We start from the raw sequence: 26,090 nt of genomic DNA on the forward strand, positions 1-26,090 counted from the left end.
GATCTAGTGTAGGGCTTGCAATCAGTGGGGACACTTCGCCCACGATTGCACAAAGGAAGCCAACCCTCAGCACCTCTGTCGATGGTACGGGCCAGGCGACCATGAGGACGCAAATTGCTCGAAACCTGGTGTAAACCTCCTAAACATAGAACCCACGGAAGCAAAAGTGTTGGCAATCACAAGGGCGCAGGCCAAAAAGGGTGCATACCCAAATCCCCACACGGAGACAGCGAGAGTGCGGGAAGCAAGAGACGAGAACACAAAGGAAATGGCCGCACTAGGACAGAAAAGCCACCAGACCTCAAATCCGCCACGAACGAGGGGAGAAGAGGAAATCTTACGGCAAATATTGCAGATGGAGGTAACCGTGAGAATTCAAGACCTTCGGAGACAATGTCGCAGTTTAAAACGGCTATCTTAAACTTTGTACCCTCACAGGTGAAAATGAGGGAGGTCGTGAGCCCCACAGTTGACCTTGCGTTAAGGGAGGTCCTAAGCCCCACCGTCGACCCCATGTTGTTGGTAGTCAATAGCGGACGCCAACCGGCAGTGGTAGAAATGGGCATACTGGGGACTACCTTGACAGACACTATTGTGGACGGAGGGTAAGGAGTAAATGTGCTCCCACAAGCCACATGGAAAAAATTGCGAAAGCCTACATTGTGGCCCCCCACGTTCAACCTACTAGGGGCAGATCAACATGGGATTAAACCCTTTGGTACCCTCATGGGCCAGCAAGTGATGATTGGCACACAGCCATTCATACTAGATTTTGTAGTAATTCCCCTGAAGCAGAAAGGGTATGACGCCATTCTCGGGCGTGGGTGGCTCATTGCGGCAACAGCAAACCATAACTGGAAGCGGAATACTCTTTCCTTGGAAAAGGTGGGGAGGAAGTACGTGATCGATCTATGTACGCAGATGGTGAGTGAGGAGTTGGCATCCTCCTTCGACTCGGAATCTAAGGGAGACCAGTTGGGGGAGGGCGGAGACGGATGCCGCATGGAGCCTAGTGACAAAGGGGTGTTAGAACTGGAGGCATGCTCAGGGGACGATGGGGACTCCTTGAATGGCCTCTTCCATTGGCAAATGGGAGATTATGAATTATTTACACCCTCGTGCAATGTATTGAGCATCGAGGAAGAACCAGATATATTTCCCCCAGAATATGGCGAGTACAAGGAAGGGGAGGCCTCGGTGAATGAGACGTCGACACACCAATTCCCGAAGGGGGAGCCCATTAAATATCAGGAAGCCAATTTAAAGGAGACAAATCTCAAGGGGAGGAGTGACCCCAAGATCATCCTTGTCGGAGATGACTGGAATCCAGTGCTGAAAGCGGCGGCCTTCAAAATTTTCCTAGAATACAAGGATGTCTTTGCATGGACGTACAAGGACCTGAAGGGCGTACCCCCAGAGTTAAGTGTACACCAAATAACATTGGTACCAGGAGCCCAGCCGATAAGAAAGCGGCCTTACTGTATCAACAAGAATTATGCTGCACGGGTGAACGACGAAATTGAGCGAATGTTGGAAGCGAGCATAATCTTCAAAGTTCAGACAAGCGAATGGGTGTCTCCCATTGTGATTTCCCTCAAGAAAGAGGCCAATCAAATCCGGATCTGTGTAGACTTCCGGTGTCTGAACGCTGTCACTATTAAAGACCCGTTTCCCATACCCTTCACCGATAGCATCTTGGAGGAAGTAGCTGGACATGAAATCTATTCCTTCATGGATGGGTTCTCTGGGTACAACCAGCTATCCATCGCGGAGGAAGATAAGTTGAAAACAACCTTCGTGGTGGAGGATGGTGTGTATGCATACAACCGAATGCCCTTCGGTCTATGCAATGCACCTGCCACCTTTCAACGCATCATCTTGCACATCTTCGACAAGATGTCGGTGGGGAACTTCAAAGACTTCCTAGACGATTGGTCTATTTACAGCGGACAGGACATCCACCTAAAAACCCTCGGGGAGTGCCTAGAGAGATGTCGGAGGGCACGGTTGGCCCTCAACCCGAAGAAATGTAGATTCATGGTACCACAGGGAAGATTGTTGGGACACATTGTGTGTAAAGAAGGATTGAAAACGGACCCGGACAAGATTCGGGTAATAGTAGAAATGGAACCTCCTACGGACGTCACGGGGATAAAGTCCTTCCTTGGTCATGTGGGGTACTACAGGAGGTTCATCAAGAACTTCGCTGAGGTGTCCCACCCGTTGGATAAGTTGACACGGAAAGGGGAACCATACATTTGGACAAAGCCACAGAGCGAGGCATTTGAAGAGCTGAAGACAAGGTTGATGGGAGCACCCATACTGGCATACCCAAATTGGGATAAGGAATTCCACGTTCACGTGGATGCCTCAAACTATGCCATCGGGGCTACATTAGCCCAGGTAGGAGGACACGGGTTGGACCACCCCATTTATTTTGCCAACAGGTTGCTCTCGAAGGCTACAAAGAACTACAGTACCACAAAACGCAAAGCCCTCGGCATGGTCTATGCCGTACAAAAATTTCGTCATTACCTACTAGCTACACCGTTCACATTTTACGTAGACCATTAGGCACTCATGTACTTGGTAAACAAGCCTATTATCCAGGGGAGGATAAGTCGTTGGCTATTGCTACTACAGGAGTTCACATTTTTAATATTGGTAAGACCAGGGCAAAGTCATGTCATAGCCGATCAACTGTCCTAGATTAAGTCGGGGGAACCTCCAGAGGGAGTAAATGATGATTTTCCGGATGCGCACTTGTTCCAAATAGTCGTACTTCCTTCGTGGTACAAGAAGATTGGAGAGTACCGTATACCTATACCTATTCAGTTGACCAGTGACCGGCGGGGCCACTTCGTGAACCATGTCATACGGCTGTTGACCTCAGAGTTCAAGATTTTTCACTCATTATCGAGCCCGTACTACCCACGTGCCAATGGCCAGGCCGATGCCACAAACAAAATATTGGTATCCGTAATTTACAAGTCCTGCGAGGTAGAAAAGGAAGATTGGGAGGAGAAGTTACCCTCTATACCTAAGTCACAGAGTTCGTCGAACTTCTGGCTTGGAGTTCGAAATTCGGCGAACCCATAAACGCTGCCAAAAAATCATAAAAATACGCCTAAAGTTCGTCCCAGTTTTCGAAACATTTTTTAGTGGGCGCTTTTTAGGGATTACGTCATTTTTTTTTAATAAATATTATTGCACCGCGCGGAATAGGGTTTTTGTTTGTTTTTCCGCTCGCGTTGTGCCTGCGCGTCGCGTGTTCGTGCCTGTGCGTGCCGTGTTCGTGCCTGACCCTGCGTGTTCGTGCCTGTGCATGTCGTGTTCGCACCTGTTGTTGGCGCCTGTATGTTTGCAGTTCGCACCCTGCGTGTGTTCGTGCCGTGATCTCCATTCGGGCGCCTATGTGTTCGGGCTGCGGGCTGCGGGATCTCCATTCGGGCCTGCGTGTTCAGGTACGCCATTATTTCTTCCCACCTTTTTTTTTATATTTTATAATAATTTATTAGATATTATTAATATTTTATATTTATATAGATTATTATTTATTTATATTTAAATGTTTTTATATTTTATATTTATATAAAGATATTAAGATGTTTTATATTTATATTAAGATATTTTATATTTATATTAAGATATTTTATATTTATATTTAAATGTTTTTATATTTTATATTTCTTAGATATTAAGATATTCTCCAATCTTTTATATAAATGTTTTTATATTTTTATGTTTTATTAGATATTAAGATAAATTTTATATTTTATAATAATATTTGTATTTTAGATAAATTGTATGTTTTCTAATTTATATTTTAAATAGATGTTTTTATATTTTATATGTTTTATATTTTATGTTTTATGTTTTACATAAAAAGATAAAACATGTTTTAGAAGATATATTCAGATTTTATAATAAAAATTGATATATTTTTGTTTTATGCTTATTGAAATATAATTTAATATTACTTTTCCTTTTTAGAGTCAAAAGTAAAAATTTCATATATTTAGTTTTGATGTTTTTTAAATAGAATGTAAATAATTTAAATACTAAATATTGTTTTTCTTTTGAAACATTACAGATTGTAACAAAATGCCTCCTAAAAAATCAGATTCTCTAGTATGGAAATATGTGACACGTGATGGTAATGAGCTCTTTTGTAAGGAATGTAAGAAACCTTTCAAAGGAAGTTTAACAAGGGCAAGAGACCACTTACTTGGAATCAGTGGGGGTAAAGGAGGAGGTGTTAGTGCATGTCCAAAAATGACTACAGAAATGAGAGCTGGTTTAGAAAGAGAACAGTCCTCTTCGATTGTAGGAATGCTCAAGACGACACAAAAAAAACAAAGAATTCAAGAGGATGTGTCCAAGTTCACATCTATCTCTTCCTCTTCCAGTTTACCCAATGCCTCTTCCAGTTTACCTAAGGCCACAGGTGCATCAGGAGAAAGTGGAACACTGAAAAGCTTTTGGAAACCGGTAGAGAAACAACAAGTGGATGATGCATTGGCTGATTTGTTTTATACAAGTGCCATTCCATTCAACATGGCAAGAAATCCTCATTTCCGTAATGCAATTCAGAAAGTTGCAGAGTTTGGCAAAGGGTACACACCTCCAACTTCAGAGGCTTTCAGAACAACTCTTTTAGAGAGGTCAAAAGATAGAGTGACAGAAAAGTTAGTTAAGGTCAAAGCTTCTTGGAAAGTAACAGGTTGCACCATATTGAGTGATGGATGGTCAGATATATGTCAAAGGCCATTGATTAATGTTTTAGTAGCTTGCCCTGAAGGTGTTGTCTTCTTGAAAGTGATTGACACCATGAACCAGAAAAAAACTTCAGAATATATTTTTCAGATACTAGATGAAGCCATTCTTGAAGTAGGGGTGGAAAATGTGGTTCAGGTGGTTACTGATAGTGCAGCGAATTGTGTGGGTGCTGGGAAGCTGATTGTAGAGAAGTACCCACAGATATATTGGAGCCCATGTGCAGCCCATTGTCTAGATTTGCTACTTCATGACTTGGCAAAATTCCCATGGATACATGAAGCAATCCATAGAGGAAGAGCAGTGGCAAATTTCATTAGAAACCACCGTCTCACATTGAGTCTATACAGGCAACATGCATCTAGGGAGTTGTTGAGGCCTTGTGACACAAGGTTTGCTTCATTTTATATCACTTTGAAAAGAGTGATTGAAGAGAAAGCAGCTTTGAGATTGGTTGTTTGTTCCAATGAGTGGGAAAGTTCAGCACTTTCTAAAAGTGCTAAGGGGTAGAACATAGAGCAAATCATTTTGAGCAGCAACTTTTGGGAGAGTGGAGCAAAAGTTTTGAATATATGTGGACCAATTGTTGATGTTCTTCGTATGGTGGATGGTGACACTCCTTGCCTTGGCATGCTTTATGAAAGCATGGACCGTTGTAAGGAATCTATTCAGCGAGCACTAAATAATGTAGAAGCAGAGTACATGGAGATTTGGGAGACAGTTGATTCCAGATGGAAGATGATGCACACACCTTTGCATGCATCAGCATGCTATTTGGAGCCTAAGTTATTTCATATTGATAGACAAGCTGATCCTGAAATCATGCCAAGGTTTTATGAAGCCATTAGCAGGTTTGAACAAGATAGAACAATTGCAGGTCTAATTAGAGACCAAAGTTGGAAATACAAGAGAGCAGAAGGGTTGTTTGGAATAGAAGCAGCCCGAGATGATATGACACGAGATGAGGTACCTGGCTATAGATGGTGGATGAGCTACGGAGCACAAAATCCTGAACTACAACACTTTGCCATTCAAATATTGAGTCAGGGAGCCAGTTCATCAGCTTGTGAGAGGAACTGGAGTTGCTTTGACCACATCCATTCCAAAAAGAGGTACAAGTTGCTGTCCAGAAAGTTGGGAGATCTTGTCTACATTTGGAGCAATTTAAAATTGCTCATGAATAGATCAGCAAATGACTCCACATCTTCTTCACAACAACAAATTTCAGAAGGCATGGTAACTGGAGTTGCAGATGAGCCTAAGGATGACTTTGTGGATGATGAATTGGGCAGTGATACTGATGATGATGATGCTACAGCAGCAACTCAGCCATGTGCTCTTGACGACCTGGAGCTTTTTTGAAGCTCTATAGTCTTGAATTTTGATTATACCTTTTTGACTAAAAACATCTTCGCAGTCTTGATGACTTGTAGGCTTGTAGCTTTTTTGAAGTTCTAAAGTCTCGACGTTTGATTGTATCTTTTTGATAAAAAAAAACTTGACAATCATGATATCACATGTTTCCTATGGTTTATAACTTTATATTAAGAATGTTGCATCTTTCTATAATGATTTTGAATCTATTCTGCAATCTTAACTTTGAGTATATTGATAATTTGTTGGATATATTACTAATTTTTAAAAAAAATTATATAAGGCGAATTTGATGCCGAATTTTTTTTCCGAACTTTTTGCCCTTGTCGAACTTCATCCGAACTCCATAGCTGCCGAACTCGAACTCAAACTCGAACCTTGTGACTTAGCTGTATACTATGGGCCTATAGAACGACCTACAAGGTGGCCACGGGTCAGACTCCGTTCCAACTCATGTACGGGCAGGAAGAGGTGGTGCCAGCAAAATTCATGGTGCCAAGCCTTCGCATTGCGATAGAAAACAGACTCAGGGATATGGAGAGCCTGAGAGAGAGACTGTATGCCTTAAGCAAGTTGGACGAAAAAAGAATGATGGCACAATGGGCCACAAAGGCAGCCCAGCAAAGACGGAAGGTCTGGCACAACAAGCATCTTCGACGAATGAATTTCACTCCTGGGCAATTAGTGTTGAAATTCAATGGGAAGAACGAAATCAAACCAGGAAAATTTAAAGTACGATGGCTAGGGCCCTTCGAGGTATGCGAGGTCAATGCCAACGGGGCGATCAAGTTGTGGACGCTGGACGGGCAGGAGATACCAGACACGGTCAATGGGTCAAAATTAAAGGTTTATCACGAACGGAGGGAACCTGGACCCTCCAACCAGGATGTTTGTCAGTCTATTAGAAAAATAAAAAATAAAAAACGTACAGTCCGTACGACGGCTGAACGAATTGTACGGTCTGTACGACGACCGTATGAAAAAAAATAATAATAAGTCACAGTGGAACCACCGTACGGTGGCAACACTGACGGTGGGACCACTGTACGATGGCCACACCGACGGTGAACCACCGTGAGGTGGTAACCCCGACGGTGCGACCACCGTACGGTGGCACCACCGGCAATGGACACCGCCGCCCATCAAAGCCCCGCACAAGCCCACAAACAAACACAAGCCTGCACAAATCCGCTCCACGGAAAAATAAAAAATAAAAAGAAAGACAAAGCCCGCACAGCCCTGCACACGCCCGCACCAGCATAAAGAAAGCCACGCAGCCAGCCCAGTCCACTCTACCGAAAAAACAACACGCAGCGCAGCACAGCACAGCAGGGAACCGTCGTACAACTACAGCATTCCGGGGAGGGAGAAAGAGACGGTTTTTTTTTTATAAAAGCAGAATTCAAGAATTAATCCAGGACTAATGGACACAAACAAGAACAAGGCAGATTGGCGAAAACGGTTGCAGCCATTAGAAGACAAGTTGCAGGGAGGGCAAAAAGAAGCGAGTGCAGACACAAGTGAACAGGTTTTGCCATCTGGGGTGCGTATTGCAAGTAGCCTCGGGATGAGCAGCAGTCAAAAAAGCAAGAAGCATCGTCCCAAACCCTTGGTGACAAAGGACAGGGATGAAATAACAGCAAATAATATTATGTTCGAAGGTCTGAATGGAATAGACAGTTGGAACTGGTGGGCGAAGACACCTCATGATGATCTGATAAAGAAAAGCCTTCGCCAGGCACAGGTACATTGGGTCGTTCAAATGCCAGTTTTTTGTATAAAGGACTTTGAGGTGGTTTTGCGTGCCATGATTGGCAGCTATGACAGACATCGCCACCAGTCAGTATTTAATTATCAACACCAGAGGATAACAGTGTCATTCATGGCAGGCGAGTTCACCAGGGTGTTTGGCATACCGGGGGTGAAAGGAAAAAAAATAGACACTTCACAAAAAATATCTCCAGAAAATTGTGCCACATTGCTGCAGTTGATGTTGCGCGATAACCTCACCCAGGGCGAAAAAGATAGCCTCAAGAGTGCAGGCAAGAGTCGGGGGGTAAAGAAACAATTTTTCGCCAAGGGAGTATGGTGATGCCTGTTGTCCGTGGTGAAGAGTCGCCTCACAAGTGCCAGTCGCGCGTGGGACATAGCCATCGCACATATAGCATTGATGAATGGGTTGCATAACGGGGTGGTGTATGATTGGGCATCACTATTGGCAGATAGGATGGACAAGTTCATGACGCTCCAATACAAGAATTTTTACATGCCGCACCACGCCATTGGGTTATTCCTGGATGCAGTCCGCACACAGATCACCTTGGGCTCACAGCCATTGGAGTCGCAAGGACGAGTCGCACCAGACCAGCCACCCATATTCTATTGGTCTCACGTAGACGTCTTGGCACATGGCGTCGAGGCACGTTTGGGCACAAAAAGAAAGAAGGCCGCCATGTCCGACACGAAGTCCGACACAGATGAGTCCGATGCAGAGGAGGATGCCGATAGCGGCAGGGAGGAATCCGCAGACACCTCCCAGGTGAGCAGAGGGAGCTTCCGATTGGCAGGAAGAGGAGGCGAACAATTGCCTGAAGAGGAGGTAGTGGAATCGGCAGGTACAGTAGGGTCTATTTCAGCATCACAAGTGCAGGTCCACTTTACACCAGCCCGCTTACCCGCGACTTGTCAATTGGCAATGTTGCGGTCGTTCGAGACGATGAGTGTGGTCACCACGATGCTAGTTCCTAGCTTCGGGCAGCCTCGGGTGACGATAGCGATGACACCACCGCGGGTGGAGACCTTGGCGAGTGCAGAGGCTTCCATGGTGCACGATGTGCCAAAGGCTTCCAGGGTGCACGATGTGTCGGATGTGACAGGACAGGATGTGCCAAGGTTGCCAGACTATATGCAGGAGGCAATGACGGAAGCGGGCGCTCTTCATGATGACCTTAGTTCGTGGTTGAGCCACTACCAGCTTACACCTGTGGCACCAGCGAGAGAGGCCGCACTATCTCCAGCCAGGACCATGCATTCCTTGGATATCTTTGATCTGGAGGAAGGGAGCTCCCCAAGCAGTCGGGCACTTCAGAGGGTTGTGTCACCCCCTGCAGTTGTAGTCACCAGCCCGTACAGGGGAGAGGAGGTGCCTGGGGGAGTACAAAAGGGTACAGGAGAGTTGGAGCAGTTCATTGGCAAGATGACTCTGAGAGCACAACGGCTTGTGTCATCTGCCACACTCCAGGCGAATGTCGGCATGGTTGAGCGGATCGAGGGACTGTTGACCTTTGCTCGCACCGGATAACCAGGCGATGATGGAGGCTTGGAGCCTCACCGAGGGGGTTGGCGAGACCCGCATACAGTCGTTGTTGCGAGAGGTGGAGCAGGCCTTCAGCGAAGGTTATCTTGAGCTTCGGAGGACACAACAGACAGCAACGACAGTTGAGGCTTTGCGGGTAGCAGCAATGACAACTCGGGAGGAGCTGACTACTAGGTATGGAGAGTTGGAGGCTACCATGGCTCAAACCCAGACAGCAATGGACACTTTAGTAGCAGAGAAGTCTGCCTTGCTGATACAGTTGGAGGAGGAAAGGGCATCGAGAGAGCTGTTGGAGACTCGGTTGGTCAGTGCACTGGAGAGTGTGGACAAGAAGGATAAGGAGGTGCTGGAGGCAGCCTATATGGTAAAGACTGCTATGGAGCGATAGATGGTAGCGGAACGGGATCTGAAGAGGACGGAGCAAGTGTATGAGCACCCTGGGCACTTGGCGTCCACCGCTACACCACCACCGGCGCCTTCTTCATCAAGGACGCCCTCTGCACCCCCTTAGTATTCTTTTTTGCTTTTGGGTTCTGTAAGCCCCATGTATTCTCCATTTTGTTGTAAGTCACTTGGAGACTACTTTTCTTTTTGGGGGGGATGATGTTGGCGGCAATATTGTACACGGAAATAAAACTAGTTAATTATGTTGTAATTGTGTTGGTTAGTTGGCAACCGAGGGGTGGCAGTTGCGGTGCGACGATTGGCGCTCGCACCCCCTCGGTATCTTTATATACTTCGGAATGTAACTTGTAAAAAAACAATTATGAATGGAATAATATCTCATATACTCGTCTGATATCTATGGCTTTATTATTCTGCATTACATGCTTTATGTTTTAAGTTATTCGCCTGAGAGGGCAAACAGACACTTCCAAACCTTTACCTCCGTTTTACCCTAAGGCCTTTTTTCAATATCATCATAGTCTTGAACATGACATCAAGCAAAAGTATGTGTCTAAGAAATGAACTTCAAATCAAAACTTGAAAATCACTAATCCTTTACTGTCCCATTCAACAAATGTTGTAGAGCCAAATTCTAATTGCATAAACATTGATTCCCAAACCAACCAAGCAGAACATTTAGTTAATATGATGGACCACTATACATCACCGCTAAAATTAATCACAAACCCACACATGGTGCTCATTTATCCAGTATGCATGGCAAATGTGATACAAAGGTGTTCCTTTGAACTATATCATGACACTTATGACAAATCTCAAGTCTTGATTAAGGTGCATCATGGTTTCACTTGTCCCACTATTGGTTCCATAAACCTTCACAACCAAGTTGGACCTAAAAGCTTAAATGTGTCCTTTACCATAATTCCTACCTCAAATCAATTTCATGTGAAGTTGGGTCATCCTTGGCAAACCTTCATGAAAGCAATCCCTTTCATAGTCCAAAAGTGTTTAAAATTTCCATTTGAAGGACAAGTGCATATTGCACTTAATTGTGGATTCCATCCCTTGTCCGGACGTGGAAACTTTACGCTTGACTACTTCTATCTGCAACCACCACAACCTATTCGACTTAATGAAGACTCTTTATTCCTTTCTTACAAGAAGTTTAAAGCCAAGAGAGTAGCTGACTTATCCCTAGGTAGTTCCTCGAATCCCACCCCGATTGCTACCCCTAAGGATCCTATGATATCTATGGATATCATAGTAGCTCTTCCTATGCCATAGGTAGAGAGTGAACCAAATATTGGACCGAGTATCCTTCCCCTTCCTACAGTGTCTAGTGTGAAAGTTGTTGTTCCACCTCTACCATCCTATAAAAGACAAGGCAAACCCCCAACACCATCTAAACCTCTTCCTATCCCTCAGCCTTCCTTACCTTCACCTACTCCAAAGATTGACCCTTACCTTTCTCAACCCAACTAATAATGCCCATGGTGATGCCGATAGCACTATTGTGCCACCTATTATGATAAACTTGGATAATGATTCAAATGACATGGTTGAAACTGTAGAGAATGATTCTGAGTTATCCTTAATGTTTTCTAAAGCTTTGACTCTAGCTCCTAGTGCAGCATATAGTGATCCTTACTTAAGGAATGGTCCATGTTTCGAACTAGATATAGATCCTTGTACCATACTAGTTGAAGCTCCTTTAGCATTTTGTCTACCATCTATTTATGATGAGCAAGATTAGGAGGCAAATGATTTGCTATAGAATAGCTCGTAAGTGCAATATCCCTTTTGTCATTTTGTGTTTTCTTGCACGTAATGCAATCCTCCATGAGGTGCCACTTGGTGTGTCTTTTGTTTCTTAAGTTCTCTTTGGATGACCCTTGATGCTCTGTTGTCATGAGGATACAAAGGGACCAACCCTATTGCAGCATTCTTCTATTTGTATCTTCATTCTTCTATTTGTCGTAAATATGCTTTGTCGTATTACTAAAATACTTTTATAAAATAGCTCCCACTACATGACAACTAGAAGCATGTGCTTTCTACTTTCTAGTGCTCTCCACCAAAGGTGTTGAGTTTTGAAGTTGTCATTTTCTAAGCTTGCAATTTTCTTTTATTTGTCTCCTATGCTCACTTTTGTTTTTTGGAGCATGTGGCTATGTTACAACTTTAGCACCTCTATAAATCCTATTTAAGTATGTATATGTTCATATGAGCTTCAAACTGAAGAGGTTTGACTAATAGCTCAATCTTTTGGAGAAATTTGACAAGCACATTCAAACTTTCAGCAACAAGTGACTACATCTCATAGACATTGGTTTTAATTAAATCAACCATCTCTAGCCTTCCCATCTACCAGCTCACAATTTATCATGCTCCCATCTCCATTTTCCACATGCTTTAGACAAAAAATATTAGAGACTTATTATGGCGGCAGGTTTAGCAAAACGCAAGAAAACACCTTGTTGGCTGCCATAGAGTCCTAGGAATCAAATCTACACTTGATATGAACCCCACTCTAGGAGCTAAGCTTGTTTGGGCTCTCGTCAATCTTGCAACTCTTCAAAAGCATATCCTTGTTCTCAAATATGGCAATGGTAAAGATGGCATGTACTTGCTCAACTCCATCCTTCAAAAGCCTAGTATCTCTAAAGTCCAGCCCCTAATTGATAGAGCTATTGATTTGATAAAAAATGGACCCAAGAAACGGCCATAGCATAAAATTTTGGGAGGATTCAATTCTAGGGCACATACCTTTATGTTCTCTCATGCCAAGTGGCCTCCTTTCACCCATATGAAGCAGCTTGGGGTGGAAAAACTTGATCACCTCATTGAGTGGGATGGAAATCTACCTAAATGGTCTCGCCTCAATGGTCTTTCTAAGGAACTTCAAAACAAATGGGTGCTAATCAGAAAGAACATTTTCAGTATCCTTCTGTCATGCCCCCGATCATATCATAATGAATATAATAATACTATTCACTATCATATAAGAAATAAATAAAAGAATTTAGTATTTTACTATTGTTCAGAAAATTGTATTAATTAATAAGACTTCACAATTTTCTAATACCTAAGCCGACAGCCCCATAAAGAATTCATTCCCTTAATCGCCAATCTGTAGTATTAACAAATCATTGAGCAAGTCATCTCCAAAGGATGCGATGGCTGAAGAGGCACAAGATTAATTTAGAAAAGACAGCAGTTTATTAAGCCAAGAAGCTAAGGTCAGATTAAAACGAGACAACACTTTCAGGAGGGACATGGCCATGGAAGGACATAACCTCCATTACCAATTGAGGAGTATATATTGCAGATCGGCACTCAAAGAAAGGATCAGGATCAGAAATCATCATATTTAATCTGCACTCAGCAAAGGAGATCAGTTTTGATATAGGCTTCAACATTCAAAAATACAGCAGTCTTGTGTCCTAATCATTTTGTGGTATGCAATATAATGAAGAAATTTGACATCTAATATTTCTATATTTTGTTATAGTTACAATGAAAATAGTTAATCTATTTAATTATTTATTTATTCAATTGAGACTCCTATAAGCCATCATGTAAGGATTAGAGAGGAACCTCAATAAGGAGAGCAGATACGTGTTCTCCTTCTAAGTAGCCCACCTCATGTTGGATGGACAAGAGTTCCTACCACTTGAGGCCAAGGGGTCAAGAAATCTTGGTTGGATGCTCTGCATCCTTGGGCTTAGTTGTGGTGAACATTGGCCACCTTGTTGTGGAGCCATGATTGGGAGAGAAGATATGGATCACCCTTCTAAGTAGCCCACCTCATGTTGGATAGACAACAGCTCCTGCCACTTGGGGCCAAGGGGTCGTGTCGTCTTGATTGGATGCTCCATGCCCTTGGGCTTAATTGTGGCAAACATCCGAGCACCCTATTGTGCTTCTTCTCCAACCCCTATTATGGTTGGTTATGGGTAAAGGAACTATGAATGTTATAGAATTCTTAAATTCAATTAGCTATTGCATGATTTATCTATATAAATTAAGATGATAATTAATATATATGCACTTATATGTTGTTGGATCCCTAAACCTTATAGAAATAATTGATCTTATGAATTATATTTCAAAAGTTGTTTAACATTTGCAGGACCTAAACCAGGATTTATCTTGCTAAAGACAATTTAATTGGTAAAGTTACAATTCTAACTATATTACATTTCTTATTTTAATTGAACTTGTGATTTTAAGGGCAAGATTTAGGATCATCCCAAAAGGCGACATTACACCTTCCCAGTTCCTACCAATTTTCAGTGTTGACAATTAAATTTCAGGTGAAACAAGCTCTTTAGGTTGCTGATAGCTATTTAATCAAGGCTAGCACTCATTTTCTTTTTTGCTGCAGAACCTCTTGACTGCTATTTGCATAGCATATGGAACTTCAATGTTACTCCCAAAGAAAAAAAAAATCACTGGCTTGTCTAGCAAAATAAGATTCTTGTTGGTGAAGATCTCATTAAGAAGGATATCATTATATCTGCTTCAAATGTTCCAAAGCTTGTGAATCCCAATCTCATCCCTTTGACAGTAAGGAGGATTCCATTTGGATTTCTCTCTCTATTTTGGGGTCCCCTTTCAAAACAAATTGAGCCCTGAAATCTGCATCAAGCAATGGAACTTTTATCAACCCAGCCCACTTATTCCCTCTCATAAAAAAATTGCAATCTTCCTTACCTTTCTTTTGTATGTGGTTTATTTGGATTGACAAGAATAAAATAAGTTTTTTCATACAGCTACTCCAAAGAAAACTCTGATCCACAAAATCCAACTAGCTATGGTGGAAAATGTTAAGGAAAACAAAACATGAATATAATAACCAATGCTGAGCTACATTTTTCCTTAAAAATGGAACCTTTCGGATTTCATTAACACAACCCTGATTGCAAAGAAATTAAACATAGTGAATGGCGGGTGCGAGCGAAAAACCGCAAGGATGTGAATATGGCGACAAGGAAGAAGAAGCAAAGGGTCCTAAGATCGGCAGGAAATATCAAATCATAGATGTCACAGAAGAAATCGAGGAGGATCTAGAATTCCTAAAAGATCTGGCAATAATATGCAGATTCATAGGCCCGAGGGTTGAACGGAAAAAGATCTATAAGTGGATCAATGAAACATGGAAAACCCCCCAAATCACGAAATTCATACAGCGTGGCTTTTTCATTGTAATTTTTGCAACGGAAGAGGAAAGATTGAAAGTACTGGAAGGCGGAGTATGGTATATGGATTCAGCCCTGCTTTACATCCAAAGATGGCACAGGAATTTCAACCCATTGATCACAGAACCATATGAGAAACCAGTCTGGATCCGATTGAACAATTTACCCATGGAATATTGGACGGAGGAAGCGCTACATAAAATTGGTCAATCACTGAGTACCCTAATTGACATCGACACCGAAATTGCGGAGGGGGATTCCTACCTATATGCTAGGCTTTGGGTAGCTGCTGATAGAACGATTCCGTCTGAAATTAAGTTACTTGCACATGGCAAGGAATGGATACAGACTGTAGAAATAGAGGAGGATAAGGTGTACTGTCTGAACTGCGGAATGCAGAATCACCCAACAGGAAAAATGCAGAAAATTTAAGCGAGAGAAAATGGTGTGGAGGGTCAAGCAAAAGATTGAAGATAACCAGAGGGAGTCAATTGAAGTATCCTAGAAACAGAGAAAAGAAATCGAAACAAATGGGATAGATAATAGGAACACTAATGTTCAACACGGTCGGAATATGGAGAAAAGCAGCCCAATCAGGTTTAGGCGTCGTAGATTAGCAAGGAAAGTAGTTTACCATCCATTGTTGATAAAGCAATCGACCAAGTGGCAGAGAAGACATGGGAGATAGAGGAGGAGGTTGATGATGATGAAATTGATATCATAGAGGAAAGACATATTGAACAATCTGCGTCGATTGAAGGAATGCATGGCAGAGGAAACAAAGGAAGGAAAACATACAGACAGAAAAGAGAGGAGGCAGTTGAAAAGGGATTGATGAGTGTGGTGGAATTTTTCAAAAGAAAGAGTACCAAGGGAGTTCAAGGCTCCCTTGGGAAGAAATGAGAATCCTCAGTTGGAATGTCAGGGGACTGGGGGCCCCTGACAAGCACCGGATGGTAAAACACCATCTGGGAAAAGCAAATTGCGATACAGTCATGTTACAAGAGACAAAATGTGGATTAACTGAAGGAGAAAACTTCATCAAGTACTGTAGGAGTTGGATTGGTTCTTTCCAAGTTGTTGAGGGGCTCTCGGGGGGTCTGGGAATTTTATGGAATCCGAATAAAGTCAATATTAAAATCATGGGCAAAAGTAAACATTGGATTTCAGATCATGTTCAAAGCAAAATCTCATCCACCTCCTTCCCTCTATGGAACATCTACGGACCCACCCAATCACCGGATAAAAGTAAATTATGGGAGTTGAATGAGCAAATTAGCCTATTTGGATCTAACAACTATATCATTGGTGGTGATTTCAATGTTATTCTGGACCTATCTGAAAAGAAAGGAGGCACAAATAAGATTAGCAGGGATATGGTGGGCTTTAGGGACTTCATTCAAGGGATAGAGGCTGTGGTTTGCATTCCATCTGAAGGATGGTTCACTTGGACAAACAAGAGGCTAGGCTTCACCAATATTGTTGAGCACATGGACAGATTCCTGACGGGATCAAGATGGATGATGGAGGGAATGCCAATCATTGCGAAAACTCTTGCTTATTGTTTGTCAGATCACTTTCCCATCATGTTGGAGATGGGTTCTGAAACCCGGTGGGGTGGAGGTTATTTCAAATTCCAGAACATGTGGTAAAGAGATAATTCTCTCAAGAAAACATTAGAAGGATAGTGGAAGGAGTGTTCGCATATAAAAGGTATGACAAGTTTTTGTTTCGTTAGGAAATTAATTTCATCAAAAACAAAATTAAAGTATGGAATAAAGAAATGTTCAAAAACATATTTGAGGAAAAAGAGTGAGTGGAAAGGGATTTAGAAGCACCAAAAAGGAAAATTATGGATAAAGGTATGGACAAGTAGGACTATTTAGATGAGAAGAATTTAAAAGAAAGATTGGCAGAACTACTTACTAGGGAGGAAATTTACCAGAGGGATAAGGCTAGGGAAATGTGGATAAAGGATGGTGACAAAAACACGAAATATTTCCACTCCTCTGTTAAGGCAAGGCAAGCCGTTAATCAGATTAATAAAATTATCTTGGAGGATGGGCGTAGGGTGTAAGACAGGAATGGAATTGGACAGGCTACGGTTGAATATTTCTCTGGCATTCTAAATGATAGCGATGGCTATCCCTCAATAGGGAGCGAGGAGATATTGGAGGCAATTCCAAGACTAATCACTGCAGAAGACAACACATCGCTAATGGCCGCCTTCACTTTAGACGAAGTCAAGAAGGCAGTTTTCGATATGGACCCGGATAAAGCCCCAGGGCCGGATGGCTTCCCTGTCCATTTTTATCAAAACTGTTGGGATTTTATGAAGGAAGATATATGGCAAGTGATGGAGGATCTGAGAAAGAAAAGGAAATAAACAATACAGTACTGGTAATTATTCCAAAGAAGGCAGATGCCAAATCGTTGGGTGAATTCAAGCCAATCACGCTTTGCAACACAATAAAAAAAATTATTTCCAAAGCTTTAGGTAACATACTCAAGCTTTTCCTTCCTAAGCTCATTTCTAAAGAACAAAATGGCTTCATACCAGGACGGGAAATTGCGGACAGCATTATACTCACTGCTGAAGTCTTGCACTCGATCATCACGGAGAAGAAGAAAGCTACGGTAATCAAGCTCGACATATCAAAAGCGTATGATAAAGTCTGGTGGAAATTTCTTGACAAGGTGGTGGAGAAGTTTGGGTTTGATTCGAATTGGAGACAATTGATTGGATTTTGTCTTGGTACTACTCACTTCTCAGTAGCAGTTAACGGAGTCTTGTTTGGATTTTTCAAAACTAAAAATGGTTTGAGGCAAGGGGACCCTATCTCCCCTGCACTTTTTGTAATAATGGCGGAAGCTCTGAGTAGACTTATACACAAGAAAAGGGAATCAACCTCATGGAGGGGGTTGGTAATCCATAAGGATTTGAATCCAACTACTCACTCCCAATTCGCGAACAATACAAGTCCATTTGGAGAAGCCACACTGAGGGAAGCAGAGGTAATAAAGGACACATTGAGATTGTATGCTACTGTTGCTAGACAGAGGATAAATGATGAGAAAACGGAGGTTTTTCTTTTCAATATGAAGAAACCTTTGCAGACCAAAATTCTGCAGATATTGAGGTGGAAGTCAGGATCACTCCCATCAAAATATCTTGGGGTGCCCATGTTTACTGGTGCCTCCCGACCAGAGATGTGGGAAGAACTAGTTACCAAGTGTAAAACCAAAACGGAAATATGGAAGAATAAATGGCTTGCACTCCCAGGTAGGATCCAGTTAATTAAATCAGTTTTATCGGCCATGCCAATTTATGCAATGTCATGTTTCAAACTATCATCCAAAGCAATTAAAGCACTGGAAAGTTTCTTTTAAAAAAAATTATGGGAATGGACAAAGGAAATAAAAAAGATCTCATTGTTGAATTGGGAATTTGCATGCAAATCAAAAGAATGTGGGGGTGCGGGCATGAGGAAGATGGAAATACAGAATTTGGCCTTAGGGGCCAAGCTGGTTTGGAAGATGTATAGATGTCTGAATAAGTTATGATGCAGAATTATGCAGAAGAAGTACCTGGGTAATGATGACCCTTCGAGAATATTGACAATACATACTAATAGGAACAGGTCTGCTATATGGAAGTTCATAAGAGAATGCAAGCACCTAATCACAAATCATATGTCCTGGAAAGTTGGGAATCGTCACAAAGCTAGATTTTGGCATGACTCTTAGAACGGTTTGGAGAGTATTAAGAGTTGTTTTGCAGACCAGAAATGGATAGAAGAGGTGGAAGGGGTCTATGGTGTATATGTGGCTGATTATGTGGAGGAAAACCCATTGGGGAGCGGAAACTATAGATGGAAGAAAGTTAGAGCTGATGGCATGACTGAAGAAACTCAGAGGAGAGTATCTGAAATACTAAAACAAAGAATGATCACAATTAACATGGAGGAGGACGAAATCATCTGGTGTGCAGCACGTTCTGGGGAATACAAGGTTAAGCTTGGCTACCAAATTCAGACAATTGATCAAGAAAGATGTGAGCGGTCAACAAGATTATGCTGGGACAAATTGGTGGCTCCGCATGCTGGGGCTTTTTTATGGACTGCCATGCATGGTAGAATACTCACGGGAGAAAGGTTGAAAAAATATGGAATAAACGGGCCTACTAGATGTGTTCTATGTAAGGCAGATGAGGAAACAACAGATCATATACTCTACGACTGTTGGTTTGCACAAGAGTGTTGGAATTGGATTCATGCAAACATAGGGTGGCAGACAGCGTTTGATGAGGATTTCAGGAGTCACATTATAAGATGGCCAGTTTCAAGAAATAAATCATTATGTAGATCCTTATGGATTATTATTCCTTCGGTCTTGGTGTGGCAAATCTGGAAGGAGTGTAATAGAAGGATTTTTTATGACAAGGAATTGAATGTGACTACTATTATTGAGAAAATAAAAGGGATGATTTCAGAATTAGCAAATACTAAGGCATATGGTAGGAGAACTGAAAGCATCACAAGCTGGGACAAGGAAGTGCAGATGATGTGGCACTCGCTAAAAACGCCCAATGTTACAGTTAATCCAAAACAGAATAAGAGGAAGAATGTCTGTTAGGAAGTCCCAGAACCAAGGCACCTCAAGTTAAATTTTGATGGTGCTGCTAAAGGGAATCTGGGAGAGGCAGGGTATGGATGCATAATTAGGGATAGTAAGGTGAGATGTTGGCAGGTATCTCTAAATACTTGGGGATTGCGAGCAATAATGTTGTTGAGTTCATTATGCTCGAGAGAGGGTTGAAATATTGTGTGGAAAATCGAGTGTATCCTCTGGAAATCGAAGGAGACTCACAAATTGCAATCAACGCAATAAAAAACGGAAGCACACAAAATTGGAAATTAGGGAAGTGTTTAAAATCGATTTTGGATATATTGAAACAAATTCCGGAGTATCATGTGAGTCATATCTATGGTGAAGCAAACACGAGTGTGGATTACTTGGCGAATATGGGAGTGGAGTCAAGATACGAAAAAGAAGAAATCATTAATGTAGTACAGAGCGCAAAGCTTTTATGGACTATAAGAAGTGATTAGGATTGTGCAAATCAGAACATCAAAGCAGGAATAGGTTAAAAAATGAGAAACTTCGTCTCACTTGTACTCTAGATCTCTGTATACCAATCTCGATAAATGAAATAAGGATAGGTATGATCACTACAACAAACGAAGGTACAAAATTGGTACTGCAGAAAAGATTATGTGCATATTGCAAGAAGATATCAAGGAGAACAATCAATCGAAAGGAATCAGACTGGGTCTAATCGATTCCAGAATTGTTGACCAGTGGATCCACGATTTGATCATTATAAAAAGGATATAGTGATGAAGAGGGGTGGCATGCGAAATTCAACTTATTTGTCGCAAAAATGGTTCATCATTTCGGTCTGAGCTGCATGTGTAGAGATAAAAGTTTTCAAGTGCAGTGCAGGAGGCTGTTTCATACCGATGATAGGGTAGGAGATGCGGTATGGAGACTGGTGACCTCCATCTTGGGTGGTGGTAGACATTGGTGTGATGGTTTTGTCTACGAAGTCGTGCTTTGCCCAATGGTCGATGTTCTAGATTCAAAGGAGACATGTATCCAAAAGATAAATGGGTTTATCTGCTCTATGGATGGGCAGGCCATTGCCAACGAAATCTTGAACCTAGATTTAAGCAACTGGGTAAGCCTAAGCCTGTTCGGTCTGTATTTCAACTCGAGCAATTATATCTCATCAGACTTTGAAGAGGACCCGGACGATGAGGGTGAGGAATACGAACAAGCAAAGGCGGAGAAGGAAAGAAAGAAAACCCTGATCGAAGACGCATGGGAGGTGTATCGGATTGGGGTCATCAATAGAAATTTAGCCCCCTTCCAAAGGATGCTGGATGAGGGAGATGGCTGGCTCTCGATGGCTTCTATGGTGAAAGTAGTGGAAATTGGCGAATATCTGGCTATCATTCTTCAAGCCCTGTCGAATTAATTTTATGTTTCAGAGGAGTTATGCTAGTATGTCTATTAAGTCTAGTATGCTGAAGATGTGAATGTAAGGAAAGAGGCCTTTCTTCGGATTATTCCTGACATGATGTATGGGAGCTAACCCCTCTTTTTTCTTGGTTAGCACTTAAATATTAAAAAAAAAAAACAGCCCTGATTGCCTGTCTCACTCTAGAAATTCATTTTAATTATCCACTGCTAATTTTTTATGGTGCCTCAAAAGTTAATCCTGGCATAGCCACTGCTGGTTGTATGCTTTCGTCCGATCCTCAACATATAATTTTAGACTTCTGCATAAATCTTTAACAGAACTTCAACAATGTGGTTGAACTCACAAGCTGCAAGTTTGGTTGTTTCTTGTAACAAAGAAAAAATTCAAGAACCTTCCTGTTTATAGAGACTCAAAATTAATAATCTAATGCCTTTCAGGAAAGCATGGAATCAGATTTTCCCACTTCATCTTTTGCCAAAAAAGGTTTCAAACATCATACAAGACTTTGACCAGATCAGCTGGCAGCATATTTCTAGAAACTTCAACTCTCTTGCCCTGCAAAAGGCCAATGAAGACATACATCTCTATCCACATTCACCCTATGTCAGACATTTTCAAACTTGAGGAATTGTTTTTCTCTGATGGATTCTGTGACCTTTTGTGGCTTTGCTGGATTGTTCTTGGTCTAGCCTCTTTGTTACTTTTGTTATTCCACTATTGTATTTATTTGCAATATTTTGCCGATTTAATAAGCCTCTCTTCGTAATTAAAAAATGCTAATAAGATATAAACCATTTTGATTTACCTTTAACATTTATGATTGAACAACCGGCATTGTAATATTAGTTATCAGTTGTGTTCTCAATTTTATAACTACTTTCTTCTAATTGTGGGTTTATGTAGAGAGAGAGTTCTATCGAACCCAGCTGTACTAAACTCAGACAAATAATAGGTGAGCAACCAATCCAAAATCTCGAACCCAAACAGTCAACATAGCAAAAAAGCTAAATAGGGAGAATAGTCATTTAGAATTTCAGCTGTTTTTAATTTGTTTTAGCTATTTTAATAGTTGTACCCCCATCATTCCCAATATTCCAGGAATTTTTTGCTGTCCCTGAAACTGGATTCCCATGTCCCTGCATACCCCAGTCCCAGAATTTAGAAACTCGGAAAAGGTACAAGAGTATCATTTACCCAACTGATTTCATTGACATTGTACAGGCCAGTTAGAAAATTTTCAACCCAAATTAACGTTTAGGTGAAAAATTGTTGTCAAGAAGAAACAATGATGATTTTATCGAAAGAACTGATTAAAAACCAAGGTTACCAGGAGACGGGGGTACTTGAAGACTCTGGAGACTGGTACTGGTATTGGTATGACTAATTTTCAAAAATATGAGACGGGGTACTTGGAGATGCCAATTTTTTTTAATATAACTTACTAATTTCCTGAAAATATCATGACAGAAAACTTTGAAAACAAGAACAGTGGTAAAGTTTAACATTAACTTTAAAATTGAACAAAAATTGAAATTAAAATTGCTTATACTGCAGGTACCATAGCCAATCTAAATGGTTTAGTGAAAGTAAGGTGATATAGGTTTTGAGCACACTCAATATTGTCGGCTAAAGAGTAAAGGCAATTTTTCTTTAGACCATTGCAATGAGAAGAAATCAGTCATACAACCGTTTATGTCCCTCTCAAAAAGTCTACATTGTCAGTAGATCCGATCACTATAACTTTGTATGGTTTTTTGTCTTCCTGCAACACAGTTTCTTTATTAGTTATTTCCCTACGACTTTGTTTTGCTACAAGCTTATTTTATTTATTTGCTTTCCTTTTTTTGCCTTCTACTGCAGGAGACATCAATTTTTGGTTCAGAGACTTTGGAGAAAGTAGGAGATGGCAGCCAAAAGCACCCTATGCGTCCAGAAGTTTTTGGAGACATCTCCGGTACCGGAGACGTGTCTCCATCTCTGAGACATCCAGGGGTAGGAGACGAGTCTCCTAGTAACTATGTTAAAACTCTCTTGAGTATTTAAACAACAAAGACATTGGTAAGCACAAGAAACATACATGTATTCAAGATCCTTACCACATCTTTCCTTGATTTTGTCATGAAAAGGTCATTCCCCAACAATAAAAATCAACTAAGCTGCATTCTGCACTCATAGATATACACATGCAATTGCATTCTTTATGGTCCTTTGTTCATCTAATTTTCTATGCGGGCTTATAATTTATCATGAATAAAGTTTAAACCCTTAAACATTGGCTGTCTTGATGATGGTGTTGTGATTTATCATAGCAGTGTAAATGCAGAGCACAAAAATCCTGACAATAGCAATCAGATGCTGAGCCATTTGCATTCTATATGCATGACAAGATGTTAAGAAAGAAGCCAGTGTTGTTTAAAGTGGCATTACACAAACCCAGCTGTAATCTAAAATAGAATAATAATAGATAAAGATGTACACCAAAAAACAGCTTAACTACATATTCGATTACAAGTTGTGTCTTCAATAAACCAGGCAAATAATAATGTTTATACAGAAGGATGCAGAAGTCGATTTATTATTTTTAATTGTTTTAGTAAATCAATTTTCTTGCTGCATTTAGGAGGTACAAACATGTTAAAAGCGTGCATAGTTAGAATGTGGCAGTACATGCATGATCAGGACTGATGTTAGAATTGGGTAATTTAAGTTGAACATTTATATAAAAACCAATGTTGCTAATCTAAAATGAACACCCAAGTAAATTTTGTGCTCTTGCCATAGATTACATTTGATCATTGGATTTATGCAAAGAAGATGCCAAAGTTGTTCTATATTATGCCAACTTCTGCACATTGGTGCCAAATCATATTCTAGCTTCAAAAGAGACAGACAACTAAGGCCAACATATGATTATATGACTTTGTTGATGGGTGTTTTATGACCACACCAATACAAAATAAAGTTTCCCAACATTCACTCTATCCACTCTTGATCAAAAACATGTGTATGCTAAGATTGTACGAAGATCATACAATGACTCCAAGGTTCCAATTGCGTACTAGCGACTTTACAATGGATATAGACTCATTTGGTTGATGTTGTTGGTAATCCAAGGGGACTTACACACAAGACTTAATCAAATTCTAAAACTTCAAGGAGACTTCTGCGAATGATTTGTCAATAAATGGCTCCTTTTGGGGACTTTTCAATAAGATAATGCAGAAACTAAAATAGGAAAGGGTTTAGAAAGGCTAATCTAGAGCTAAGAACTCAACAGATAGCAAAGATTCAAGAGAGATCTACCACACTTTACTTGGCCACTTCTAGACAATTACATAAAGAGGGTGCAATCTTCAAAGGTTGTGCTTGTAAGATTTTAGACCACCAATGAACACCATCAAAGAACAATGTTCATCCAACAATCTAAGTTAAGAACGCACATGTAAAAGCTCAGTCCAACCTTACAATGCAGACAGAAATCATTTATCGGCAAAGGGTATGAGCAAGTGATCTCACCATAAAACAATGCAATCTGTTTCATTCATCTAAGTACTTGAAGCAAATCTAAGCTAAGTGTGGAAGATGAAACCATGCAAATTTTGAAACAACATAAGTGAACACCAAAAGCCAATGTTTCATTATTATCATCTCATAAACTTATCGCAACAATCTCATACAATCAAATCAACTAGATTACAATCAAATCAACTGCCAAGATCTACCATGCAAAACCCCGATCAGGGTTTGACCAAAGATTCTAAAATATGACGCCATGTAGTGGGGAGAGCCATTAATGAGGAATCTCGCCAACTACACCTTAATTGCTCCTTGCTCCAAAAAAGGGAATCCATAATGCTATAAATGCCCACCTTTCTCAAATTGTCCATCATGCATTAAATGAGCCACTACTTCCTTGAATATGACAGTTGCCATGCATTAAATCAGCCACCACCCAATCAAAACGTCCACCAACAATAAATGTACCATCATGCCCTCATGCAATCAATAAATTCTCGTCCAAAATTGGATGACCATTATCCGGTTCATTTATGGCAAATCGACAAACTTGGCTATGACGGCTTCCATCTCTCCAACGAAGACACTTGGCACAATCTCAAGTTTGAATTCCAGCAATGAAATGTCCTCTTCAAACTTGGAGAAAAACTTCTCCCAACTTGACGCGGCTTCTTGAGTCCTACACATTGTGCTGGAAAACTCCAAATGTTCCTTCGAGAAGGATTCCACAAAGAAGAATTCATGCAACCTACCGTTCAAATGGTCAAGTGTCAGCTCCTCATCGGTCAACCTTCTTGCAAACAATGCTTCAACTACATTGAGGATTTCTTCCTGAACGTTTCAAAGAATTCCTTCACAGTGCAGACTGCATAAAACCACTGAGGGAAGTTATATATTTCATTTTCTTGGACGGCTTTCCCATCAATCAGTCTGCCTAGGAATTCCCATTAGTACTTTCAGGTGCGAAATTGTCAAGTCCTAATAGATATGCACATCTTCCCATGAATAGTCTACAGTTTCAAGCTTGTTCAGGATAGCAAGAATTCTCCAATGGAAGTGAGCCAAGTCTTCAATAAATTTACCAACTGAAGTGAAGATGTCTTCTACCCATTCCTTAGAGCACTGAGCCCTTCTTGTATCTTCAATACCATCAATAGATTCCTTGGGAAGAGAAGAGGGAGGAACAAAGCATGGATCTTCTTCTCTGACTGGATGCCTCAAGCATCACAAATATTCGCACAAGGCTTTGTTCTCACTCTTTAACTTCTTATTCTTCTCTTTCAGTGCTAAGGAAGATTCATCAAAGTTTTCCACTACTTGTGCTTTGTAGGCACGCCCCAAGTTGACCTTTGTGATCTCATATTCATCAGGTGAAATTTTGTTCCTATCTTTGTCAACTTTGGGCACAGCTAGTTGTAATGTCCTAGATCCTGACTCATCCCTTGTGATTTTG

The 26,090-nt window shown here is 41.1% G+C and overlaps 2 protein-coding genes across 2 annotated transcripts; both read left to right on the plus strand.

Annotated features, from left to right (window-relative positions):
- The first annotated feature begins 14,820 nt into the window (after nt 1-14,820).
- Nucleotides 14,821-15,507, plus strand: LOC131876054 (uncharacterized). The gene has a single exon (XM_059220828.1). It carries the CDS (start codon nt 14,821-14,823, stop codon nt 15,505-15,507), a length of 687 nt encoding a protein of 228 aa, XP_059076811.1.
- Nucleotides 15,508-15,974: 467 nt separating this feature from the next.
- LOC131079374 (uncharacterized) lies at nt 15,975-16,727 on the plus strand. The gene has a single exon (XM_058017292.2). It carries the CDS (start codon nt 15,975-15,977, stop codon nt 16,725-16,727), a length of 753 nt encoding a protein of 250 aa, XP_057873275.2.
- The last annotated feature ends 9,363 nt before the right edge of the window (nt 16,728-26,090 follow it).

Source organism: Cryptomeria japonica, chromosome 5 (genome assembly GCF_030272615.1).
Source record: "Cryptomeria japonica chromosome 5, Sugi_1.0, whole genome shotgun sequence".
Taxonomy (NCBI): Eukaryota; Viridiplantae; Streptophyta; class Pinopsida; order Cupressales; family Cupressaceae; genus Cryptomeria; species Cryptomeria japonica.

Excerpts from the sequence above, each read along its gene's own strand:
- LOC131876054 (XM_059220828.1), top strand. The coding sequence starts at position 14,821 with ATGGCGGGTGCGAGCGAAAAACCGCAAGGATGTGAATATGGCGACAAG.
- LOC131079374 (XM_058017292.2), top strand. The coding sequence starts at position 15,975 with ATGAGAATCCTCAGTTGGAATGTCAGGGGACTGGGGGCCCCTGACAAG.